At 39.1% G+C, this 24,845-nt stretch overlaps 1 protein-coding gene across 1 annotated transcript in view; it reads right to left on the bottom strand.

Moving 5' to 3' along the window:
* The window catches only part of GRM1 (glutamate metabotropic receptor 1), a 392,786-nt gene that overhangs the window by 52,368 nt on the left and 315,573 nt on the right, over positions 1-24,845 (bottom strand). The window contains 2 exon segments of the mRNA XM_058534236.1: positions 13,941-14,109; positions 18,454-18,700. Of these exon segments, the coding sequence (XP_058390219.1) occupies positions 13,941-14,109; positions 18,454-18,700 (416 nt within the window).

Below are 24,845 nucleotides of genomic sequence, written 5' to 3'. Positions count from 1 at the left end.
TTTAATTATCATGTCTTCTTTACGTTCGTCTTCTTTGGGATTTGTTGGGCTTCATGGATTTGGGTTCACATTTTCATTTCATCTGAAAAATTTTCAGTCATTATTTGTCAAAATGTTTTTTTCTTTTGGCCTTTCTCTCTCTCCTATCCTTTTGGGTCTCTAACTGCACTTATGATCTACTCTTTTTGGTTTTTTTTTGAGGAAGATCAGCCCTGAGCTAACATCCATTGCCAATCCTCCTCTTTTTTGCTGAGGAAGACTGGCCCTGGGCTAACATCCGTGCCCATCTTCCTCTACTTTATATGGGACGCTGCCACAGCATGGCTTGACAAGTGGTGGGTCGGTCCATGCCTGGGATCCGAACCTGCGAACCCAGGGCCACCGAAGTGGAGTGCACAAACTTAACCGCTGCGCCACCGGGCCGGCCCTGTCTACTTCTTGATAGCATGCTGCAAGTCCCTCTCTGTGCCTCATTTGGCTATTTTCTGTTGCAAGGTTTTAAGATCACTGATCTTCTATAATGTCGAATATCCTGTTAATCCCATGCATTAAAATATCATTTCTTAAATATTTTATTTTTCATGATGCAAGTTCCATTTTGTTATTTTTTATATTTCTATTTATCTTCTCACGACATTCATGTTTTCTTTTAAATCCTTTAATATGTATTTATGGTAGGTGTTTTAATATCTTTGATTGCTAATTCCATCATCAGTCTAATTTCTGGGACTATTTCTTGATTTTCCATCTGGTAATGTGTCACCTTTTCTCACTTTGTCACATGTCTCAAAAAATTTTGACCAGGTGCTGGAGATTGTGTCCATAAAGTGTAGAGTGCTGGATTATTTTCTTGAAGAAGTGTTGGCCTTTGTTTTGGCAGGCAGCTAAGTTACTTGCGGCTCAGTTGGAAGCTTGTTTTTAGTCTCTGAGGGCAAGTCTAGAATAGTCTCTACTCTAGGAATAGTGTAGCCTCATTATTAAGGTGTGACCCCTCTGCGGTCTCTACTTAATTCCTTGTGTATTCAGCAAGGTATCTTGACACTGGCTTGTGGAAACTGGGACAATTCCTGGCCCTGTGTGAGCATTAGGTATTCAGCTCTCCAGTAATTGTTCCTTATCTAGGTTTTTTTTGCATTCTACCCTACTCATGGGCAGACAGGCAGGTATTCGGTCAAATACTCAAGGGAACTCATATGCCAACTTCTGGGATCTCTTTCTGTGTAGATCCCATTTCTCCCTTACTCTGCACTACAAATTCTAGCTGCCTTGGCCTTCCTAAACTCTGATTTCTGTCTTCTTAAATTAGCAAAATGACCAAGCTCTGTGTTCCTTCTCACTGAACAACAATCAGGAAATTGCGTGTAGGCAGAAAGCCTGAGTGAGTTTAGGGTTCACCTTGTTTGTTTCCCTTCAGTTCCCTGGCATCAAGGTCATGCACTGTTTTCCAATGTCTGAACAGTTATTTCATATATTGTGTCAAGTTCTCTAGTTGTTTACAGCAGAAGGCAAAGTCCGGGCTCTGTTACTCCCTCACGACTAGAAGCAGAAGTCCCTCCTTGACACACTAAACATCAAATGTTCTCATATACAAAGTCAGAAATTAAACTATAAATATTGCCATACCTTAAAATCATACAAACGCTAGCCTTTGTGAAAATAAAATTATCTTCTAGCAGATCAGGTCAAAATTTATACTTCTATTTTAGAATTACCTAAAAAATACCAACTGACAGTATATTTTCAGAAAATGTAAAAGGTTTTCTTTTTTTTCTTTTACCTTCAAATAAATTTAGAAAGTAAAATCAAATTAAGTCTTTTTGAAAAAATTCACACCGATCCTCGGAATAAGCTTGGGAAATTCACATTCCAAATGATAGATTTTTCCGAGTGATATGAGAAAAATTGAATTAATAAATGAATACAGCCTTCTTATTTTAATTAGTATAAGAAGTACAGTAAGAGCTAACACAAAATACTGTATATCTCTTCAGATATCAGCTTTATCTTTTCCTCTCACTATAAAATTAATACTAGTTAATTAAAATTTATCTCACTATAAAATTAATACTAGTAATTAGAGAAAATCAAAAGATGATAATGTTAAATACATTTATTAATGCAGGATAACTGGTAAAGGTAGATCTTTTGAGTAACTGGCACACGGAAAATATTTAAAGTTAGCTTTGGAATGAATGAATAAATGAGTGAATAAGTGATTAGCTTATGCCTTTAATAAATAATGAAAAATGGAACTACTTGAATGAAGTTATTGTTTATTACTCCTTCTTTATTCAGCCATAAAGTGTGTATACTTTTGCCCTACAATGTCTATAATATGGGGTTTGTCTTTTCTCTCTCTCAGCCACCACTCTAGACTCAGATTTTGTCACTTTACACCTGAATTCTGGTCCCTGTCTCCTGTTCATAAAATATGCCTTTTATTTCTTCTCGCTCCAGAGTAACACGCAGGCAGCTGCCAAGGTCATCTGAATGGCCTGTGGGTTCCTCGAGAGAAGGGATAATGCCGCACTCTCATTGTTTCCAGATTGTGGTCAGTGAGGTGCAGAAATGCACCAAGAACACACAGTGGGCGGCCAACAAATGAGCGTTGAATTGAATCTTTTTCAAAAATATAAATAGGCCACTCAAGGAACTTTAGTGTCTCCCTATTCCACTATCTTGAAATATAAGCTCTTCAGTCAGGCGTTCACTTAGTCCTTGGTCCTTGTTTCTGTACCTAACTATGTCTGTTATTAATTTCTTACATAAGTCTGCCAAATAAGGAAAGACAGCCTCCATGCCATCTCCTGCTATGTCCTCATTGATATTCACATTACTGTTTGTTTTGTTTATTTACTTTGAAGGGAGCTTTCAAGTAGAGTAGATACATCATTGAATCTGTTTTTCATCTAACTTGCTTTTTACAAGGATTATTCTGGCTGCTATGTGGAGAATAGACCTTAAGGAGAGTGAGAGAGAGTCCTGTTTTAATCTATCGCTCTAATACGGAGCCCTATAGTAAATAAATAAATATATTTTAATAAAAGAATGAATATTACCTTCCATGTAGAATGTCATCTCTCCTCCATCAGTCCTTCCAAATGTCACTACTTTCAAGATCAGACACAAATCACAAGCTCCAGCAAGTATTTCTGGAGCAGTAAGCCCTTTGAAATCTTACCTTATTTGGAATTCTCTAGTAATTAAAATATAGCTGGCACTTTATTACTACGGTTAGCTTTTGTCCTCTAATTGTTTCACATGTATATGGTACATGTTTCATCCAGATAGGTTCTCTTTAATTCTTAGGTCATTTTTCTCTAATTTATTGTCTAATCCCCGCAACGTATGAATATTTTTCTTTATTATTATTGTCATACTGATTTTTTTTTGCATGTAGTATACACTCAATAACTGAATAAAGTATTTTTTTCATTTTTGTCACAATAAAACCTTTTTATGACAGCTCTGAGTCACGATAAAAGTCTTAATATTTCGCTGAGACTGCCCTTGAAGGACCAAGGCTTACTAAGCCATGGGGCCTGTCTTGATTCTTTTTACGTCCTGTGTAGGTGGTGCTATGTTTATTGTTAATGAGACCAGGTGACCCACTGCTTCACACAATGCTGTGATTCAAACACATCTACACTGCTGGAGTCTTAAAGTATTTATGCCATAGGAAATCAAGAGTTCACTTTATGAGTAAGTTTCTGAAGTAACTTGAAATGGATTTTTTAAATTAAAGTTTTATTTTGAAAAAAAGAAGAAAGAAAATAAACGACATCAAGAGAATATCACGAAGGAAAAGTAACTATGAATCAAAGGAAAGAGAGAAAATTTTCTTCAGAAGGGAAATGCCTGAACGACTAAAGAGAATAAAGAAATTGGATCTACCCTAGTTAGGACTATAGGAGAATCAACTGCAAGAGAGACGAGCTGGCCCTGCTTGCTGTGTCCCCACAACGCCCTGTGTGAGAACTTGGGCAACACTCAACTCTAATTGTTGGCATGTTTTTCTCCAGCTACACCATGAGATGCTCAAAAGAGGGGGCCATGTTTAAGTTTTCTTTGCATTCGCAGTGCTAGCATAGTTCTTGGCACGTGTTAATTACTCAGTAATGTACAGTCAAGAGCTGCATAACGATGTTTCAGTCAATGACGAACCACATATACAACAGTGGTCCCATAACATTAGTACCATGTAATTTAGTGTGTAATAGGCTATACTATCTAGATTTGTGTAAGTACACGCTGTGATGTTCACACAATGATGAAATTGACTAATTATGCATTTCTCAGGACATATCCCCATCGTTAAGCGACACATGACCGTATATGGATGGTGGTATAGTGGTTAAGATTCAGTGCTCTCACTGTCATGGCAAGAACTCATTTCCCAGTCAAGGACCCACACCCCCCCATCCGTCGGTTGTCATACTGTGGCCGCTGTGTGTTGCTTTGATGCTGAAAGCTATGCCATCGGTATTTCAAATACCAGCATGGTCACCCATGGTGGACAGATTTTAATGGAGCTTCCAGACTAAGACAGACTAGGAAGAAGGACCTGGCCACTCACTTCTGAAAAAATTGGCTGTGAAAACCCTGTGAACAGCAGTGGAGCATTGTCTGATAGAGCACCAGAAGGTGAGAGGATGGAGTGAAAAAACTGGGCAGGGTTCCGCTCTGCTGTACACAGGGGCGCTAGGAGTTGGAAATGACTTGACAGCACTAACAACAACAATGTATATGCAAGAAAAGAAGAAAATAATATAGAATATGACATAAGCAGAAGAAATGGAAATAAAGAATTCAAAGAGAATGAAAAAGAAGGGGAAATTGAAGAGATCCTTATAAGAACTAATAAAAATATCAATTTAGGGAAATCTCTACATTGTAATGTACTACAGGGAAAATGTAATAAAAATGGTATAGGAATATAAAATGATCATAAGGACAGACATATATTGAACCAGGCTATGTGCTAGGCACTGTGTACAGAATTACACTAACCTTCACAACCACTCCATGGGTGGAGTTAATTATGTACATTTTGCAGATGAGGAAACAGCTACAGAAGGGGTCAGTACCTTGTACAAATCTCAGTCACATTATTTTCAGTTATTTCCCAAAGCTAGGCTCCTCCTAGTGTAACAATGGCTGCCAGGGCGATGACATGTTATGCTGAGATTCAAAAGTATATCTCAGAGGTTGGCAGATATATATTCAATTAATCAACTTTTGTTTAGTGGCCCAGTGTGTCAGACATGGTATTATACATGAGGATAAGTTAATGAAAAGACCTGATCATTGAGGTTAAGGAGCTCAAAATCTAACCTAATGTGTTAAGTATATTGCTAGTAGGAGGAATGAAATGCTTATGCAAAGCATATACGTTCAATTATTCATTCATTCACAACATGCATTTAAAGTGCCCACAATGTGCCCGGCACTATGTCAAGGCTAGAAATAATCAGTGAACAAAACATAATATCCACATCTTTAAGGAGCTATCATTCCAGAGAAGGGCTTTGAGAAAACTAAAGCAAGAAAGAGGATTGAAATGCAGGGCAGGGACCAAATTTAAAGAGACACTCACCCTCAGGGTTGTGCAAGTACCCGTCCTGCACCTCACGACCTTGAGAGTGAATGCCTCCTTAAAATCTGTGTCCCAGGTACCTCATTTACCTCACTCTAGTCCTCCCTGGTAGGGAGGCACCAGGAATAGGGAATTGCAACCTTGCAGGTGGTGGTCAGGTAAGTCCTCACTAAGACATTGCTATCTGAGTAAAGATGTGAGAGCGGGAAAGGGAGTAAGCCCTGAATATACATGGTGGAAGAGAGTTCTAAGCAGATGCCTCTAATAGGTAGATCAAAGACTCGGTAGTAAGAGTACCCTGCCTATTTGTACTTCCTCCTCTATTTTCTGTATGTATCTTATACTTCAATAAATGTTTACTTACAAAAGCAAATGGGCCCTGTTTCTGCCACTGCCACTTTCAAGATGCAGTAGCCCTACTGTGCTCCTGCTCGACTCAATATCGTGTGATTTAAAGCAGCTCCTCTCAGGACCTGTGCCCAAAAGTGGCAGACAGGCTGGGTCTGAAGCTTAGGTGATCACTGAAAAGTTCAGCAAGCAGGAAGCCAGCATAGATACTAGTCAACCCATGAGAGGAGAAGATGTAGGTATTACTCCTAGTGGCTATGGATAAATTAATGATAATTTCATAGAATTTCTCATTATGACCAGTGCTGCAAAGTTTCTTCTTCATCCAGAGAGACTGTAGTAATTTCATGTTTTCACATGCACAGTAAGATACAAAAACAATATTTTGCTTTCAGTTTTTTAAAAATTGTAGCTAATATGTTTTTAGTAGCTGGGGCAGGTCACATCATCATGTAATTACAGGTTTCTCAGATAAGGGTTTTCTTAATATTCCTTTGGACAATTTATATTCAGAAGCTGCCATCCTGCAGTGGGATTTAGAAAATATTACATAAGGGAAGAACTGTATCACTGTTTTACTTGTGGCCAAGATGATCACATTAACTACGAACAATTTAAATGGGTAATTTTTTTTGATTCACAACAAGAGAAAGGTGAGGTGGATGGAACAGGTGTGGTTGATGATGTTATTGCTAACTTTCTTAGCTGGTCTTATGACCAGCTTATGTCTTATGACTATGTGAGAATTTTCCTTATTCTTAGAAAACATAAGCTGAGGTATTAAAGTATGAAGTTTCATGTTACTTGCGCCTCACTTTCAAATGGTTCAGGGAAAAATAGGAGAGAGAGAGAGAAAATACAGTGAAGGATTTATAATTGTTGAATGTAGTTGGTGGATACGTGGGTGATCAATGTACTATTCTTTAATGTTTTCTTTTATGTTTGAAAATGAGAAAAAAAGGAGGAAAGTCTTTATTAACTAGATCAAAATTATGAGAAAATAAGGTGAACGTTGAACAAGAATAAAAATACTCGTTACAGATTCGAGAAGTATTCAAAGATAATCCATAGTTAGTAGGTGTGAAATAACTTTTTAAAAATCTCATCAAGCTCCGGCCACATGGGGCTGGATGGGCTGGGTGGCGGGGACAGGTCATGACATACCTGTGCAAGCTGCATAGTGATCAGAATGATCGGATGATGACTGTTTGCATCATGGGAAAATTTGCTTGAGGCAGATTTCAGTCTAAAACAATTCTCTTGCCACCAAATTCAAGACAAAATTTCTCCTCATATTGACATGGAGGGAAGGAAACAATCTCAAGGATTTTGAAGCATATGCACTGGGAGTGAATGAAACTATTTCCAAATTCTATGGCCTAGCATATAAAAACAAAGATAGCTAGAAGTATAAATAAATACAGCTACAATACGACACACTCTGAATTTTGAACTTGGAGCAACCGTAGATGGAAAATTGAGTATGAAATGATCTGTGCAGCATGATCCACAATGTGACCTAGAAGAAAATAAGCAGACGAGCTACTCAGATTCAATGTGAGAGTAAGAAGAGTGGAAGGAGATGCATCATATATGCTTTTCCACCCCCATTTCCCTGTCCTTTTAGTGTCTCTCATTTCCCCAACCCCAATCACAGGCGTCAAGATCAAAGGGGTAATGTCTCCTCTGGTGGTAAATATGCCAGGAAATGGTGTTATAGCATATCTTTGGTTAATTTATATTTTGATGAAAATTGTATAATGTTTCCATCATTGCAAAATAAATGAAATGACAACACTTTTCAAAGTTCATCTACCTGATTTCACATAATACAATGTTTCATATTCTATCACATTACTGAAGTTGTTTTTCTCCCTGAGAGCATTTAATTGTGAAAGCGGCAGGCAGGTTACAACCTGGAACAGAAATATTATGATGTGCCTACATTTTCTTCTCAACTTTGCTACTGGATAGCATGGACCCAAGGCACATCGATTTGTTGTAGTTATTTCTGCGTAAAGTAACAGGAGGAATTGGCAGCACATAAGCATATGTTCTATAATATCAAATTTATCCTTATCACATTCCTTTTCTTATCATTAGGAAAGGTAGAGCAGTACTGATTGCTTGACAATTTTGGTCAAGAATGGATATCTAGTCTTCTAGATAGACAGCATCCCTTGCAGAATAATGCTGGAATTGCGTTAAATAAGCAACTGTAAATAAATAGAGAGTTCTCTCAAGAGCAGGAGGATGTACAGATGAAGAGGAAAATGGCATTCAAGTAAAGGAGCTCAAGAAAGAATGATTTAACAGCAGGCATTTACAAGGATGATCTTAGGTTGCTAAAGACTACAAATGGGGGCCGACCCCACGGCCAAGTGGTTCAAGTTCCGCATGCTCCGATTCCGCAGCCTAGGTTCGCAGGTTCAGATCCCAGGCGCAGACCTACTCCACTCATCAGCCATGCTGTGGAGGCATCCCACAGACAAAATAGAGGAAGATTGGCACAGATGTTAGCTCAGGGCTAATCTTCCTCAATCAAAAAAAAAGAGGAAGATTGGCAAAAGATGTTAGCTCAGGGAGAATCTTCCTCACCAAAATAAATAAATAATAAATAAATACATAAATACATAAATAAATAAAACAAATGTTCTGAGGCTCTCATCCCTAGTCACTACAGAGTCTTGAAATATAAGATCTAAAACAATTAGAGGGAGCTACTTTTTAATCAATGGCCTATGTTGAAAGGCGATAGGGTCAATGTGGAAATTGATGTTAGCAACTGTATTTTTAAGAGAAGGATATTATTAGAAATTATAAATTTCTACACTGGCCTGGCAACTTCTCTCAAGTGGCTATACCTACCAACATAAAAAACCAGAGACAAACTAACAGCATTACCTAACAATGTTTATGGCATTATTAAATCTAGGGGTGCTTAAGGTTCCAATTAAAGGCCAATGTAAATGATTTTTTTAATAGACTATCTTAGCTTCTTTCCATCTTTGGAGACATGTTAGGTCATAATGAAATGATCACGTCCCCTTGACTGTGATGCTCAACAAATCTGTTGTTTGGTCTCTTTGCTCATCCAACTGGAGTGTAAAACTCAGTGATAGGAAAAGCTGACGCTGAGCAAGGGGCTCTCTGGCAGTTTAAGTTAAGCAAGCTTCTGAGGTCCACACTTCTAACGCCTTTTGAAATTAAACCCTCATCTTTCCAATAGAAAATGCCAACAAATAGAATGAAATCAGTCTTATCTCATGAATGGAAATTAGTGAACCCAATTCCAAAGTCTATCATTTGTAAGATACGTGCAACTGGGTTTTTCTACACATATATAAGGTGTATTTTACTACCTGACAATATGACACATGTAAATGAGGAAACATTTATGACATAGTCCATGTTCACTTAATTTCTCCAGAATTCTGTCTTGATTGGCTAGATAAGAATAGGAGGAATTAGTGATCTTCTCCATTTTCCATGCCCAAACTCCTAGCCCCAAAACCATCACCGTGGAGTAAAGAATCCAAAGACGAACATAAGGGAAGAAAAAAATAGAAGAGAAAAAAGGGAAAAAAAAAGACTAGGAGGCCAGCGAAAGCAATCTGATTCTTCCTTTCAACTTCTCTGCCAGTTTCCCCCTCTCTATCCAACTCTCCCAACCTCCTTCACAAATATTGCTTCCTTGACTCTAGATTCAGTTCCCTTAGTATTTTTAAAGTGGATCTCTATTTATAATTTTATTGTGAATTACTGAGAAAATAAGGCTGGGCAATTGAAATTTGCGTTTGTAGAAAATATGCCAGTTCATATAATGAAAGATAGTCGAACGACGTGTGGTTGTGGGATGTGGGATGATAGGAGCCTTGGGTTGGCTCCAAGCCTGGTCCCAGCATTTTCTAGCTAAGAAAGCTTAGGGCAAATGATTCAACCACTGTGGGCTTCAGATTCCTCATCTATAAAATGAATGCAATAATACCTGCTTTAAAAGAGTTGTTTTAAGGATTAATTGAAATGATGTTTGTAAGTCATCTATTATTGTACTTGCACAAGAGCATGCCTGATAAATGTGAGTCTCTGATCTCTATTGCCTCCCTTCTCCTTTCTTTCACTTTCTCCTCCTTTGCCTTCCCGCCCCTTCTCACCTCTGCACCTCACCACACCAAGGAAAATAGCAGCAGGCTTGGTGTGGGAGACCAAAACACGTGCCAGGTCCTTGGTGTCTGCTTGCAGATCCCTTGTCTATCTTTTATGTGCTGCCTCAGATTCTCTTCACCTAACCTGTCTCTTAGGCCCTTGGTCACTGGCTCTTGGAGAGTTCCAGACACTTCTGCTACCCCTACCTCAGCCTCTATCACTGTTGTCTCATCTTCTGGCATCTCCAGCTGTCTCTTTCCCATGGAGTAGGCACTGCATTCCAGAACTGCCTCCATTGCACTCACCACAGCAGGAGCCCAGACCAGACTGCGTGGGATCTGCAGAGGCTTTTTTGCTCCCCCGACTGGTTCCAAATCTGAAGAAGGGCCACATAACAGGACATGGGTTGTGGCTTCCCGAGTAGCTGCCTACTCGGGGTCGGGTGATGTTACTTCCTGTGAGCAAACTTTGACCACAGGAAGCAGAAAATAGCATGGCATGGGTGCATACGTGCCTCTCCTATCCTTGTCCCAGTAGGTAGCCAAGTAGCCTGTCCAGACATCTCTGTGAGGCTGAGAGAGTACTTGTGCTCAGTGAAGCAGCGTCCTACTCAATAATGCATCACCGCGGTGGTGGGGGCGGTGGTGTTTTTCCATGCCTCCATGTCCCCCTTCCCCTTTCCTTCACTCTTGCTTCTCTGAGATTGTATCTCCCAATAATGCATTAGCACTCAAGCCTTGCTTAAGTTTTAAGGTTTCAAGGGAACCTGAGCTAAGTGCCTGTGGACTATCTTGTCCAGGCTTTCTTGCCAGCGTCTTCTGGATAGGATCAGCAAATGGAAGGACCAATGGGAGACCGAAGAGAAGGAGAAAGGAAAAGCCAAGGTACCCTTCCCTGCCCCCTCCCCACTTCAGGGGGCTTCTCAGGTAGTATCTGTGACTTCTCCCCGTGTCCCTCTAGCTTGGGGGTGGGACTGATTCCTACTGTCGCTCATCTCTGAGTTGCCTCGGTGTCCTCTTGCTTTTGTAACCAATTTGTATGTTAAATTCCCTCCATCAAACCACCTGACACGGGTTCTTTTTTTCTTGACTGAACCCTCACTAATATAACACACAACAATATAAAGTTTGATTTTATTTACCTGTGTTCATGGTATGGCTAAAATCAATTTCTGCCCCCATAAGATATTATAAGATATTATATTTATAAGATATTATATTTATATATCTAAAAATCAATAACTTAAGAAAACTGGACTTTTAACTACTTCAAAGGAAATTACCATAAGAAAGTGTTATATGAGTTACCATAAAAGAAGTCAAATGATTATTTTTGCATTTCAGATGGCATTTGATACTTAAAATGAATAATCCTTTCCTAAAGGTTATGTTCCCCAGTAAATACAAATAAAAGCCCTACAATCACCTTGCAAGCTGCCTCTCTCCCGTCTTTGCAGTGGCTACCGAGGGATCTGGCTCTCTGCATCCTGGGCCTGGTAGGTGGCAAATTGGGGGTGTAAGCATGTAAGTGCTATTATTTGGTAAATGGGATTTGGATTTCATTTGTTTCCATACCTTCTACAGTGCTTATGGGAAACAAACGAACATCTCCCCCTCACCTCCACTCCAGATGCTATGGAGAACAGGCATATTTTCCTCCTGCAGGGTACACAATATTTCTAAAATTGGACCCCAAGAGGTTTGCATTTGCAGAGAGTGCCGTGTAATGGCTCAGCAATGATTTCTGGGATCTCCTTCAATAACGCTGCATGGGTGTAATGCAACGTGTTGCCAGAAATACTTCAGTATCCAGGCACAGAGGTTTCTGCAGACAGCATTTCCTCTGAACTTGGGGAGGGGGAAAGCCTTTCTTCTGGAAGGTACAAATGGGAATACACAGGGTATGTGAGCCTCCATTCATGGCCTGCCAGCATTCAGAGTAACAAGAGGGAATTGTGAAAGGAGCTGGAATGCACTGAATCTTTGGAACGATTTGTTTTCTCTTGCCAGGGTTTTTTTTTTTTTTTTTCATACTCTGAAAAACTCAACTTTGTAGTTCCATAAACTGTTTCAGTAGTCATCTTCACTACAGACTCAATGCTACCACCCACGCCGAAAAGGCGGCCTGAGCCGAACATGTGAAACCCTTTGAGTCACAGAAGCACATGAGCCCAGGGCTTCTGGACTGTATCTATCATATGACTTCAGGTGTCAATGTCCTGGTTTTCCCCACCATCCAGAAAAGATGACGGACACAGAATCCAGTGGTCTGGCATCTCATGGAGAAGTTTTAGCCTCTTGATTTCAGAGGATATATTCCTGTATACCACCAGACAGTCTCATGTGAAAGAATTCCACCTGGACAAGAATTTGCAATGGGGTCTTGGAGAGAAGCAGTGCCGACACGCAGCCCATACACACTGGTTTGGCTGGAGCCCTTCTTACACTACCGGGATACTTCTGCATTGAGTGGAGATGAATGGTGTCTTCAAGCCTCCTGATTGCCCTACCTCTAAGTAGCATTCCTTTCCTACCTCTTCCCATGATCCAACAACTCAAGGATTAACCATGGACATAGCAGGAGTCCTCGAGCATCTTGTCACAGCACTAAAATGGAGTCCATTCTGATTGGTTAGTTGTTATGACAATTATTAAATATTTTCAATATCACATTTGCAGAGATGGCACAAGGTATTTAAACCTAGGGTGAGTTGCCTGAGAAGTTTGTTTGTGATACAGTGACTAGGATCACTGAGAGTTTGAGTCCTCCTGGACAGCTCTCATCAGCTACCAAAAGCTGTTGCAGGTTCCAGATCCCCGACCTTTGATCAATAGAGATAAGGTTTTCCTGGCTTCTGCTCCAGCACTGCCATACACAACTAGACTCTTGCCCTAAGGACCCCTAAGTATACTTTACAGGGCATTTCCACCTGCATGGGTGGTTCCTCAGTTCCTGAATGGCATGGCAGCATGGGGAGAGGACTGCGCTGTGCGACATTTACGTGACAGCCTGTCTGCTGCCAGAGATGAATCACAGAAAATTAGAGATGGGAAAGACCTATTAGGTCATTTAATCCATACCCTTGCCAGTTCACAATCACTCTCCTACGCTCCATTTCCTAGTGCAACATCCAGTTTGGTTTTAAATAGCACGGCAGGCACACAGAGAGTGCTGTTTCCATTCCTTGTCCTCTGAGAATTCTCTCTAGCACTAGAATTCTACCCAGCCAAATACTCAATATTTGATGTTTATTTACTCTAGTTTTATGTATCAGTAATATCACAATCACTCACTTGCCCCAACCCAAAAAAAAAAGGCTTCTGAGAATCATTAGATAGTGGAGACTGTCTTGGCTGAAAAATACCAGTTTTTCAGGAAAATCAAAAGAATTGGTGGAGAAAAGAGAAATGATAAGCAGTGCTTCCGTGTAACCTCATTTCAAGTTGTATTTTAGTTATATGCTTATTTAGCATTGTTTCACCTTCTGCTTTCTTTAACGATAGCTAGAACTATGACTAAGCAATATCATTGGTTTTGGTTTCCACGTTTACTTCCATTTCAATTTTTAATTCAATCATTCTTCCCCTTGCTTTCTACATTGTATTTAAGATCCCAGTTCATCATTGTGATTCAAATAAAAACTATTCTAAATATTCGAATAGCTTGCCTATTCCATTTCCTAATCTTTCTTTGACTTTTCAATTTTAGCTAAGCACAAGAACAAAAACTGTAAGCCTGGCACACCCTTCTGGACGATCTTGTCTAAGAAAAATGTGCTTTCCTTTACCTATGCCCAGGCAGGAGGCCTCCTCATGGACACTGTCCAAGAATGCACTTGTGGCTTGCTTACCTTAATTTGACCCTTTAAGCAAGGCTCACTGCACACAGACCGTACCACTCCGCTCTTGTTCATTTGGATTTTGTAATCATCAATGTTCAACACCCCTTCATGCCAGGTTCCAACATGTACATAGTCATAGCGATTAGCTTCAGTGTACTGCAGATTCATGATATCATACCTACAAAAAAAAACAATGTGTGTGTTTTGGGGAATATGGACGTGACGTAGAAAACAAAGAAATTTGGCAAATAATAATAGAGAGAAGGGAGATAAAAACTAGAATTATCCTGCATCCTAATGCCAGCAACTGACAATATCTTAGTTTATTTCTAATGTTTCCTCTGATTTTCCAAAATATGTGTTCCATTCCTCTGTCTCTGTGTATCGTCCATATTTACTAAAAAATATATTACTCTTGTACTTTCCTCTCTGCTTATTCTCCAAGAAAATAATTCTACATGTGCTAGGTTGACCTTCATCTCCTTCAAATCATTGTTCACTAAGTTACTCTTTGAACGAGTAACAATTCTTGAGAACATTAATTTCTTAACTTGATTACTTTTATTCCAATTTTCTTTTTCACCTTCAGTTGCCATTTTCGTTACACTGGATTAAAAGAAGTGAGTTTTACCAAGCCTGGAACTTATTTTAGGTGCTAATAGAGTAAGAAACCTGAAAAATGCATCTTTAATTAGCAAGGATATTGGGGATTTAACATTTTGATCATTGACATTTAAACTGGTCTCTTCCCTGATTAGGACAAGCGTTTTTAAATTCAAATAATTGGTGTCAGTTATTTCAGTGATTTCAAATGTCGCTATGCTACACAACAGCAAAATCTACATTTAGAAATCTTCACTGCAGTCGGAATGCATGCTGGAGGCCAGACCTCATCATTTCCCAGTGTGGGCAGTGGAGAGCATTCTCCAATGTGATGGAAAGAACACAGGACTTGACATTAGAATGTGTAAGCTGGAGTCCCTTTTCTAACATTTTAACAGTAGATTATACTACTTAGGAATGTCACTAAACTCTTTAAGGCTCATCAACATAAGGCATGTAAAAAACTATTTCACAATTGGCATAAATGCATATGTAAGGCAATATCACTATATCATTCATATTTGTATGACTATGAATGACCTAAAATACTCTGCTTATTTCCATTACCATAAGAAAACTGGAGAACGCCTTTGTGTTGGCATAGCCATTTCTCTCTCAGACACTGAAAATTCTCTAGCATTCTTCAGTCTTCTCTTCACGTTGCTATTTATCCAAATAAACTGTAACTCATGTGCCAGTTTTCCAGAAATGTATGTCTGACTCTCCCTTACTTGCTCTGCAAGGTGGGATTCTTTTCTGCAGTACCTGTGCTGAGTTCTCACTCTCCTGTGCTAGAATCTAAGAGGCATGGTCTCTTTCTCTTTGTGCTCGACCCAAAGAAATAGATGGCAATTAACTAAGACATATTCCTCTTCCTCAGCTCTCGTCCTCCTCCCCTCAATGCCCCTACCTAATCCATCCTGGAATTCTTTCTCTTTAAACCTGATTCAGACTCAGAACCCTCCTCAGCCCAGCAGTCCATGAAGCCACTACCAATCGACCTTAGTTAGCCTCTGAAACCTATTGGCTGTATCTGGCCTAGTTCTTTATCTAAACAACTAATAGCCTTTATTGACTTTTCTGCTTGTTCTTAATGTGCAAATGCATTCTGTCACCCACAGGGTAGCTAGTGGCTTCTCCACATCCAGATTCTGGCAATTTCTATAAGTAGCAGTCCCCTAAAGGGAAAGGGGACTCTGGAATAGTAAAGCAAATTTTTCCCTTACTTTTCCAGGGGAACAAACTTATGTAGAGTGAGAAGAGAGAACGGCGCTCCTGGAGCACATTATTCACATCTTTGCTGTTCTGACTTTTGGCTAATAGAGGGTTCTTATTCTCCTTGTTGCTAAGACATACCAGAATGTCCTTCAGAGTAGCTCTTTGAGTGAAGTCCAAGTGGGTCTTAACTCTGGGCCAATGGAGCACGCTCATCCTGCTGATCAATGACACTAGTCTACACCTCTAATATTTTTCCATATTTAACTTATTATAATTATAGCACTTGCTGTTCAGTATGAGTAGTTTCTTTTTTCATTTCCTTTAATTTTTATGTTTCACCCCGTATTACATTATTAAATCTCCTTACACACTTTCAATGAAGGTTTGGGTGCAATGCTGCCTTTAGAATATCTTTTTCCTGTAAATCAGTTTCCTAAGACTTTTATTTCAATTTCCTCGTTTGCTCTTCAATAGGAGAAATCAGTTCACACTTCATTAGCATTTAGAAACTAAAAAATTCTCAATATTTTGGTATGAAAACACATTTTTAAAAAGTCCCAAAAGCCAGAGGAAAAAAAACATACTGAAAGATACCAAGGGAAAAATACTGACTTATTACAAAGAGGCCTTGCTGTATGCTGTGTGTTAATGAACCCTGCTCTCTTCTCTCGACCCCAGAGTCCCTTCTTGGCGTGTTGGCATTTATTTGGAATATCCTCATGCTGTAAATGACAGTTTTACAGCATCCTCTCAATGCATTCGGTTTATGTTGCATGATGATTAACTAAAATAATTACAAGAGGGATCAAAAGCATGAATGGTGGTGTGACCAGAGATGGAAGCAGAGAGAGGTGGTTGAAACAGAAATTGAACACAGATTAAGCTGACCAGTTTCAAGCATGAGGAAATGGTCCTTGAAAAGAGACCCATGGGAAAGCTCATGATTTAAATGTGTAATTAAAGATGGAGGAGAAACAAGCTAAAATTGTGTGCCTGTATTTTGGACAACTTACAAATACAGGAAACAGGAAGAAACTCGTCTGGCCGTGTGGTAGGCACATTGTGTACGTTATCTTATAGAATTGCGAAGGAAGGTGTCCGTTCCAAATCTGATCCTTTACAGTACAGAGCCTAGTTTCCAGTGGAACCTAGGACTTCCACCAGGGGTTTAAAGGGGAAAGCTGTCAGTGTTCTGAATCTCAGACTCACTTGTTCCTTCTGGTACCATTTCCTAAGGTGCTGGGCACCTGGAAGCCTTCCACAAGCCCAGGCCCTGAATCATTCCATCTATCCCACCCACATTTCAATCTAAATCTGCTCCCACCTAACTGGCAGCTTGGAATGAATCTGATAAATTCATCGTTTTAATCTCTGAAAATTATTTATATCATTTATCCTTCCAAGAGCTGTTGTATTTCAACAGGGAGAATCCACTGATGCCCCACAGGACACTCTCTACATGTAGAACTTTAATATTACAAGAAAGGAAAAGATATGTGGATAATTACTTAGGGTCAAATAGTCTCTTACAGTACCTTTGAAATGACATTAAGAAGGTTGCCAATAATTTTGCCTAATTTTAGGATTAGCTAAAAGGCAGCGTGATGTGGCAAAAAGGTGATAAACCTCAGATTCAGACTGCACTGCCTCTACCAGCTACCCTCTGTGTGACTTGAGGGCAGTTTCTTAGTTTCTCTGACACTCACTTTTATCATCTGTAAAAGAGGATAATGACATGCCTATAGCAACGAGGATTAAATGATTTGCTGTTCCATTTTAACACAACATATGCTTTCCTAAAATCTCTCATTTGCAAAATCATATACTGAAAGATAACAGGGCTTATGAAAAAAAAAAAAAAAGATTTGGGCATACTGTACGGCAGCCAAGCTGAGGGGCCTTTTTCTTTCCTGCTGCAGGTTTTAATTCTTATCCCACTATTCTGATTATCCCTTGCCTAGGAAAGTTCATATGAACAAACACAACTACTCTTTATGGTGACATCATTCTCTAGTACCAATTACATATGAGCTAAATGGTGTTATAAAAACAAGGGTTGCAGAACAGACTGTATATAAAATGACTTGGGAAAAATATATATATATTAGTTAGGTTTAATTTTCTTCTGCTTCTTGATTAATTCTTCGGATGCCATAGAGACTAAATGCCAGAAAGAAAATTCTTTCCTTTCTTGTTCCAAGAGACGTGTTAGCAGAAATGTTAAATTAGCCTGAGAAAAAGGGATATACGTGTAGGATGTGTTTCTTTTCATATGTTAAGCTTTTTAAGCAAGTGTAATATTAAAATATTTCACAACCAGTATGGCATTGGGACCAATCAATTAAAAAGATGCTGGCCTGGTGCTGGCAATACCAGTGAGGATCTGGCTGCTCAAGTGTAATCTTTTCAGTTTCTTGAGCTTGCAGGGAGGTCCCAGGCATTCTGAGGGCTGGGCTGGGGTGATAGCTGGGTAGGAGGTGGCACTGGTAAGATGCAGGATTGTGAGTGTTTACCAATAAGTTTTTCAACATTTTATAAAGCAAGTTCCATCTAATACAAGCCTGGTCTTTTAGCTATTCAGTTGTATCTATTTTCATGACACCCGGAAACCATGGAACCAAAGGGAACCGGGGTTGCCGTCTGTCTGGCTCACAGAGGATGACAAGGTTATTTGGATCCATTATGGAAAAGACTACTTTACCTTCCAGGAGCGTCTCCTTTCTCATCAAACCACACCTCCTCTCCAGACACACCGATGAACGTGGACTTGATGAGGAAGTCCAGGAGTTTGCTGCCATCGATGGGCTTCATGGCATCACACAGGCCCACATGGCCCGGGCAGAGGGCGTGGTGCATGTTCTGCAGTCCGTGCGCCATGGCGTAGATGGCGTTTATGACAAACCCCATCTTACTGTCCTGGACATAGTTTTCTTCTAAGCTTTCATTGCCTGTAATATAAAAACAGATCACTACCAAGGTCGCAATAACTAAGTCTAGGACTGCATGTTTCATTCTCAAATACTTTTCAGGGCCTTCAGAGAAAGGGAAAGCCAAGCCTACCTGTTCAAGCTTTGTACTTGCGAGTGGCTCTAGTATATTCTATCTGCAAATGGTTTATTCAATTTTATTTTCTGAATTCAATAATGGTTTTATAACATATAAAACAAATTTCACAGAGGTGAAAATAGAAAACTTTAAAATATTGCAAGGAAATCCTTAAGGAGGAGTTAAAATAACTCTCATTCCCTTTTGGTTCACAAAGACTTATATTAAAAGTCTCCCTGTATCACGGTACTGGAAAAGCATTTTTGAGATCCCCTATGACATTCCACATTCCATAGTAAATTAGTTTGTGCATTATCTAAACCCTGATATTTTCTTTTGATGATTCTGCTAATTTTATCAGCTCTAGGGCCACAAAAACCCAGAGTCAGAAGAACTAGGTGATCTGAATCTCTTCTTAGATGTGGTTGGCAGTACTGAAATATTGGAATCAGATTTGCTAATTATTAGAAACTCAGGTAGAATTTTTTTGATGGAAGAGTCATATTACACATTTAATTTTAGCCTTTAGTTTTTACCTGTGAGTTTCAAAAACCCTGCAGTCATTTCTACCTATGTCACAGGTGATCAAAATTTCCCCAGTTACCAAGCAGTTTACAAGAACAGTACTGCCTTAGATACGAGCTCCATATCAGAAGTCAAAACTTTAGGACTTACACATGGATGAGAAATTCAGGGACCAATGGAGTTTGCTGAAATAAAGGTAACAGATTTGGAAAACAGAAGAAATTTGGAGCATACCACTGGCATAATTCAAAGGTTTTGTACTTAGTTTCAGAAATTTGCTTCCCTCTGCAGTGGGCTTACCCTCTCCCACTTGACTGATAGTGAGGGGTCTAAGCGAAGTGTGCTCAAGGTGCTAGAAGTTGGGAAATTTGGTGAGTTCAGCTGCTTATGGCTTGAGAACAACATGAGACTCCTTGCACCCCCAGCCAGCTGACCTGTCCGTTCCACCCTAAATAGGTCACTGAACACTAAGGTTCCTAAGCCGGAGAGTGGCAGAGAGTATTTAGGAAGTTAGAGAGCTTGGAGTGCTTAGAAGAAATGGTAAGGAATTTTGACTTGGGTGCTGAGCTTGAGATGAAATAAGACATTTCTGAAGAGTTCTACTTAAAGGCAAATCTATTCAGATATAGTTGAAAATGTGAAAAAGATACATGTGTATCTATCCTAGGAGTGAGATACAAAATACCCAGGCCAGGTTGAGGGAGGCACAAAATCAATTTTGACCCATCTTCCAGCATCACTTAATAGGAAATTGTTAAAAGTGTGATTTGCTAAAGTAATATTGTCCCAGTTGAAAGGACATTTTCCGAGAGGAAATACAGAGTAAGAGGCAGACAGGGCATTTTAAAATCGAACTGCACAGAATAAGTCTAGAAAGTTATATAAAGCAGAAAGCAAACATCCTCCTTGCAAAAACTGCAAAGTCACTGAAATAGGGTAACTTAGGTCTGTCACCCAGGACCCCTGGCTCTTAATGTTAGTTTGCTTTTCCTCTCTTTTATATTAGGATATAAGAGGATAAATTAATGCTGTCTGTCTGATAAGTTTTAAACAAGCCTTTAAAGACTGCCCGGAACCTCCCAGTGCTGGAGCTAAATGTTAAAGCTGCTAGAATTAGAGAAATCACCGGGAGTTAAAGAAAGAAAGGGAAAAAATAGACAAAAATTGAGTGACAAATAAGCTTTAAAGCAGCAGCCACTTACAGGGTTCTAGTCAATACTAAAACCATCTACTCGAAGTTGCAGCTATTCAAGTCCATCCCGCGAGCAAACTGTAGGAAAATATGAAATAAACACAGAGTTTTCTTTACTAAATGGAAAAGTATCTATTAGGGACAAGCCTCATGGCTGCTGAGTTTGTTGTTGTTTTTGTTTTTGTTTTGAATAACTGCCATTACAGATTTAACACGTATTTTAAAAAATTATGTTGGTGTCCTCAGTACGAATTTCTGAAGCCATAGCTGTCTAGTGGATGCGTTCTTCATCAACATTGAGACTGTAACTGTTCTTGGATTTCTCTGAGATCAATGTTTTCCTTTTGATCCTTATTCAGGGTGATCATATAACTTATTGTCCAAACTGGGTCACTTTTGAGAGTGAAGTGAGTAATAATTATTCTGGAAACACAGGTATAAACAAAGCAAACTGGTCAAATGGTGACAGGTTTCTTGAGCCACAGCATCCTCTAACTGTATCTATTTACTGATGTTATTATGGATAAGATTTATGTGTGTGTGTGTATATATATATATATATATATATATATATAAAAAATACAACACATGTAAATATATATATGTCACATACATATATACAATAAACAGTAGAATATTTTTATTAATTTTAACTAATTTTACACTTACCTAATTTTAATGGGAAATATACACATTAACAATAATACTAGCTACTATTTTTTCATGTATGTCATATACAGAACTCAAATAATGAGCTCATGATAACCCTGCCAAATAGACACTAATCTCACCATTTACAAGTGAGGAAAGAATGGTGGTATCCAAACGGCCCCTTGATCTCTGCTCTTTCTGTAACTCTCGGCGGCACATGGGTACAGATATAGAAATCTACAAGGGGGGGCACTTTTCTGGTGACTGAGGACAGGGCATCCTGCTGTGCACCTGTATTATTGTCAAGCTGGTTTGGGACTTCTCCCTCGGATCGTTTCAGATGCGCACACCTGTCTCTCGGACTAGAAATACTGGCACTCAATCTACTATCAGCAAACTGACAAAGAAGCCCATCCTGTCAGTATTTATCATACAGACAGCCCAGATGCTAGGCACATGTTTTCAGGGAATATTTGTAACTCACACCCCTTTCCAAAATAAACACAAACAGCTTGTGTGTTTGTGTAAACCTGAAGTGAGCACATGCACTTCCCTACCCTGCCGGTCCTCTGGGTCTGCACACAAAGAGGATGCTGCCATCACTAAGAACTCTCTCTCCAGCTGCCACCCCAGCTCAGTATGCACTAGCATTTGAGAGGATGTGACATAGAGTTAGAAAATCATCTGGCCTTTACAGAATCATTTTCTTTGCCATAGCAACTGTCCCAGATAAGGTTGCAAGGATATCTCATCAAACAAACAGAATACGTTACAGGTTTTCCTGTTCCCCAAAGATCCAATGTTTTCATGACCAGTGAATAAAGAATTCAAACTAATAATATTGTCATTTGGTGGGAAGGTGAAAACACTTTGATTCCTTGGGGTTCAGTGCCTTTTCTTAATACTACTCTCAGACTTATTAGTGATAAGGGAAGTTTATGATTCATTTTCTGTGGTGCATTAACTGTTATAGACCACTAGGGTATCATTAAACCATTACCTTTTTTAATATACTAAATGGAACAAAATAATTGTAGTTGGCTGTGTTTATTTACCTTCAGAAGAATACCTGCCGAACTACTTCACAGTGGATTGTGAAAATAGCTACCTTGATTCTAAATAGTAATCTTGTTCTTATTGAGAAAGCACAACGAGGGCTATAAATTGCTGCCTGAATGCGGCAGCACAGAGGGGCTCCATGGGGGCAGGAACAGACTGTGTACCTTCTGAAAACAGGAAATTCATGGTGGTCGGGAGAAGGGTTGGCAATTGTATCCACTGCCGTGTAGGATGGCGATTCAGCAGAGTGGTACAGCAGAAAGAACTCTGGACTAGGCACATGAACGTCTGGGACCCAGAGGCAGTTCTGCTATAACTGGGACCCAGAGGCAGTTCTGCTATAATATATCGATAAGATATTTCCAACAAGCCACGACACTTGGACAAGGGTCTACTCCTCCTTGGGTCTCAGTTTCCCAATCTATGAAATACCACAAGTAGATCAGATTATCTTTCTGAAGATCTCTTCCCCCTCTAAAGTTTTTATGCTTTTCTTCTCCAATCCCACATTTATTGGTACTTGGCAAAGCCATTCATATATAGGATCATTTTTAACCCTCACACAACTGTATAACGTAGGTTCTATTATCATCATTTTACAAACAAGAAGACTAAAGCACAGAGACATTAAGTCAGTATTGGGGAGAAATGCCCTCCTTTCCCTCCACTTCACGCTTCTTCACGAAGACACTGCTACTGAGTAACACCGTAGCCCTCTTGTCTTCTCACCTGTTAGGCAGAGGAGTGATTTATCTTACTGGTGTATTGAGAAAAAGAAACTGATCATGCTTAGCTCACCCCCTTTCTCTCTCATTTGGAGCCAAGCACTTGACGGCACTCGAAGGTTCTGACTGGTTCTCCATCCTGAGGTAAATGTAGGCTGTAGTTGTCCAGCTGGACCAGTAGGCTAGATAGGTAAATTTATCTAGTTCTGGGGTCAAGTATTAAAAAGTTTATTGTGGCCACAAATCTCATCCATGTCCCTAAACCAGTTTGGTTTTTTTGTTTGTCAGTTAATTTTTTTATTAACTTTTAAAAACTGTTTTATTATAACTTACATATGGTAAAGTGCAGAAATCTTTACTGTACAGGTCAATAACTGTAATATCCATGTAACTGCTGCCCAGATCATGATAGTGAGCCTGAAGGCTTTCATTAATTTAGAGCTTCCTTAATTTATTCCAGCAAGAATTTGTAATTTTTCAGTGTGCAGATCCTAGGTATTCAATTTTTATGGTACTACTACAATTAGTGTATTTAAAATTTTTTTAAAAATTATTTGTTGCCAGCCTATAGAAACACTATTAATATTTGTACACCAGCCTTGTATGCTGCAGTCTTATTGAGTTGACTTATTAATTGAAATTTTTAATAAATTCTTTTGAATTTTCTATGTATGAAATTGCATTGCTAATAAGACATATTTAATCTTCATCTGTTTGACTCCTGGGTCTACTTCTTAGTTGGATCCAAATTTGGGAAGGAAGTACATTGGCTGGCCCACGGAAATCCCAACAGCCCTGAATTCAAGGTCACACAGCTAGCAAGGACAGAGACAGTGGCCTCCAGAGCTAAGCCTGCTCCCTGCCAAGTGGCACTGGGCATGCAGGTAGCAGCCCTACCCAGCTGGTGGAGCAGTCCCATAACAGACAACAAGACATTTGTCATCACCAACAATCAGTGTGATGTTTATTTGTTCTGACTTTTTAGTAATATTTTCCCAGTTTGAGTGTCCAAAGTGGAAAAATATGGAAAATAGATTGAAAGAATGTTGAACTCTAATAAAGTTCTTTTATTGTTGCATGTTCTTTCTGTTTCATTAGTGCAACCCCACCACTATGCATGTAGGTCTAGTTATGTTGTCTTTTCCAAATCTAGACTCTCAGCATTAACTTCAGATTACAAAGAAACAAAACAAGCATTCTTCTGTCTCATTATAAAATAAGAATGTATTTTGGGAAACATTGGTAAACATAACTCTTGCTGGAAAAGATATTTTTCTGATTTCTTGGCACTTGTAGCTCTTCACTGCCTCTTTTTATCTGACAGCATTGTACACTCAATACATAATTTGATAAAATCTCAATTTAGATCAAAATAGAAAGAGCTGTAATTATTTTATATTGTTAACATATCAAGCAAAGAAAATGAAATTCCTATTCCTTTAAATTACCAGAGTATTAGATTTATTGAAGGAAGATTAATCAGGTCACTTTTTAATAATGACCTCAAGGGATCAAAGTGCCCTCAATTTTTCTTGAAGGCACGGGACGTTTAATTTTCTTTATGCTTTTCCAGGGAGAATTTGTGATAAGATTCAGAACAATCTAGCCTTGCCCATGCTTGAGTCTAGGATCTGTGAATTTTTTGTTTCCTCTCACTCTATACTTTCCTCTTTCATTAAAAGATTTTCTCTGCTCACATCACAGAAAAATATGACCCTCCATTATTTTCTATTCGGTTTATTAAAATGTAAATTAACTCCTATGTAGGATGGAAGAGAAGAAAGGAAGGCTCATTTAATCGAGGGTATGTTATTATCACTGCTATTATTAGTTGAATTTCTATTGCTTAAACCCACATGGTTCTAACATATGTAAACAATACCAACATTTTTCTAA

The sequence above is a fragment of the Diceros bicornis genome, chromosome 39 (genome assembly GCF_020826845.1).
Source record: "Diceros bicornis minor isolate mBicDic1 chromosome 39, mDicBic1.mat.cur, whole genome shotgun sequence".
Taxonomy (NCBI): domain Eukaryota; kingdom Metazoa; phylum Chordata; class Mammalia; order Perissodactyla; family Rhinocerotidae; genus Diceros; species Diceros bicornis.
This window is presented reverse-complemented; position numbering and strand designations above follow the sequence as displayed.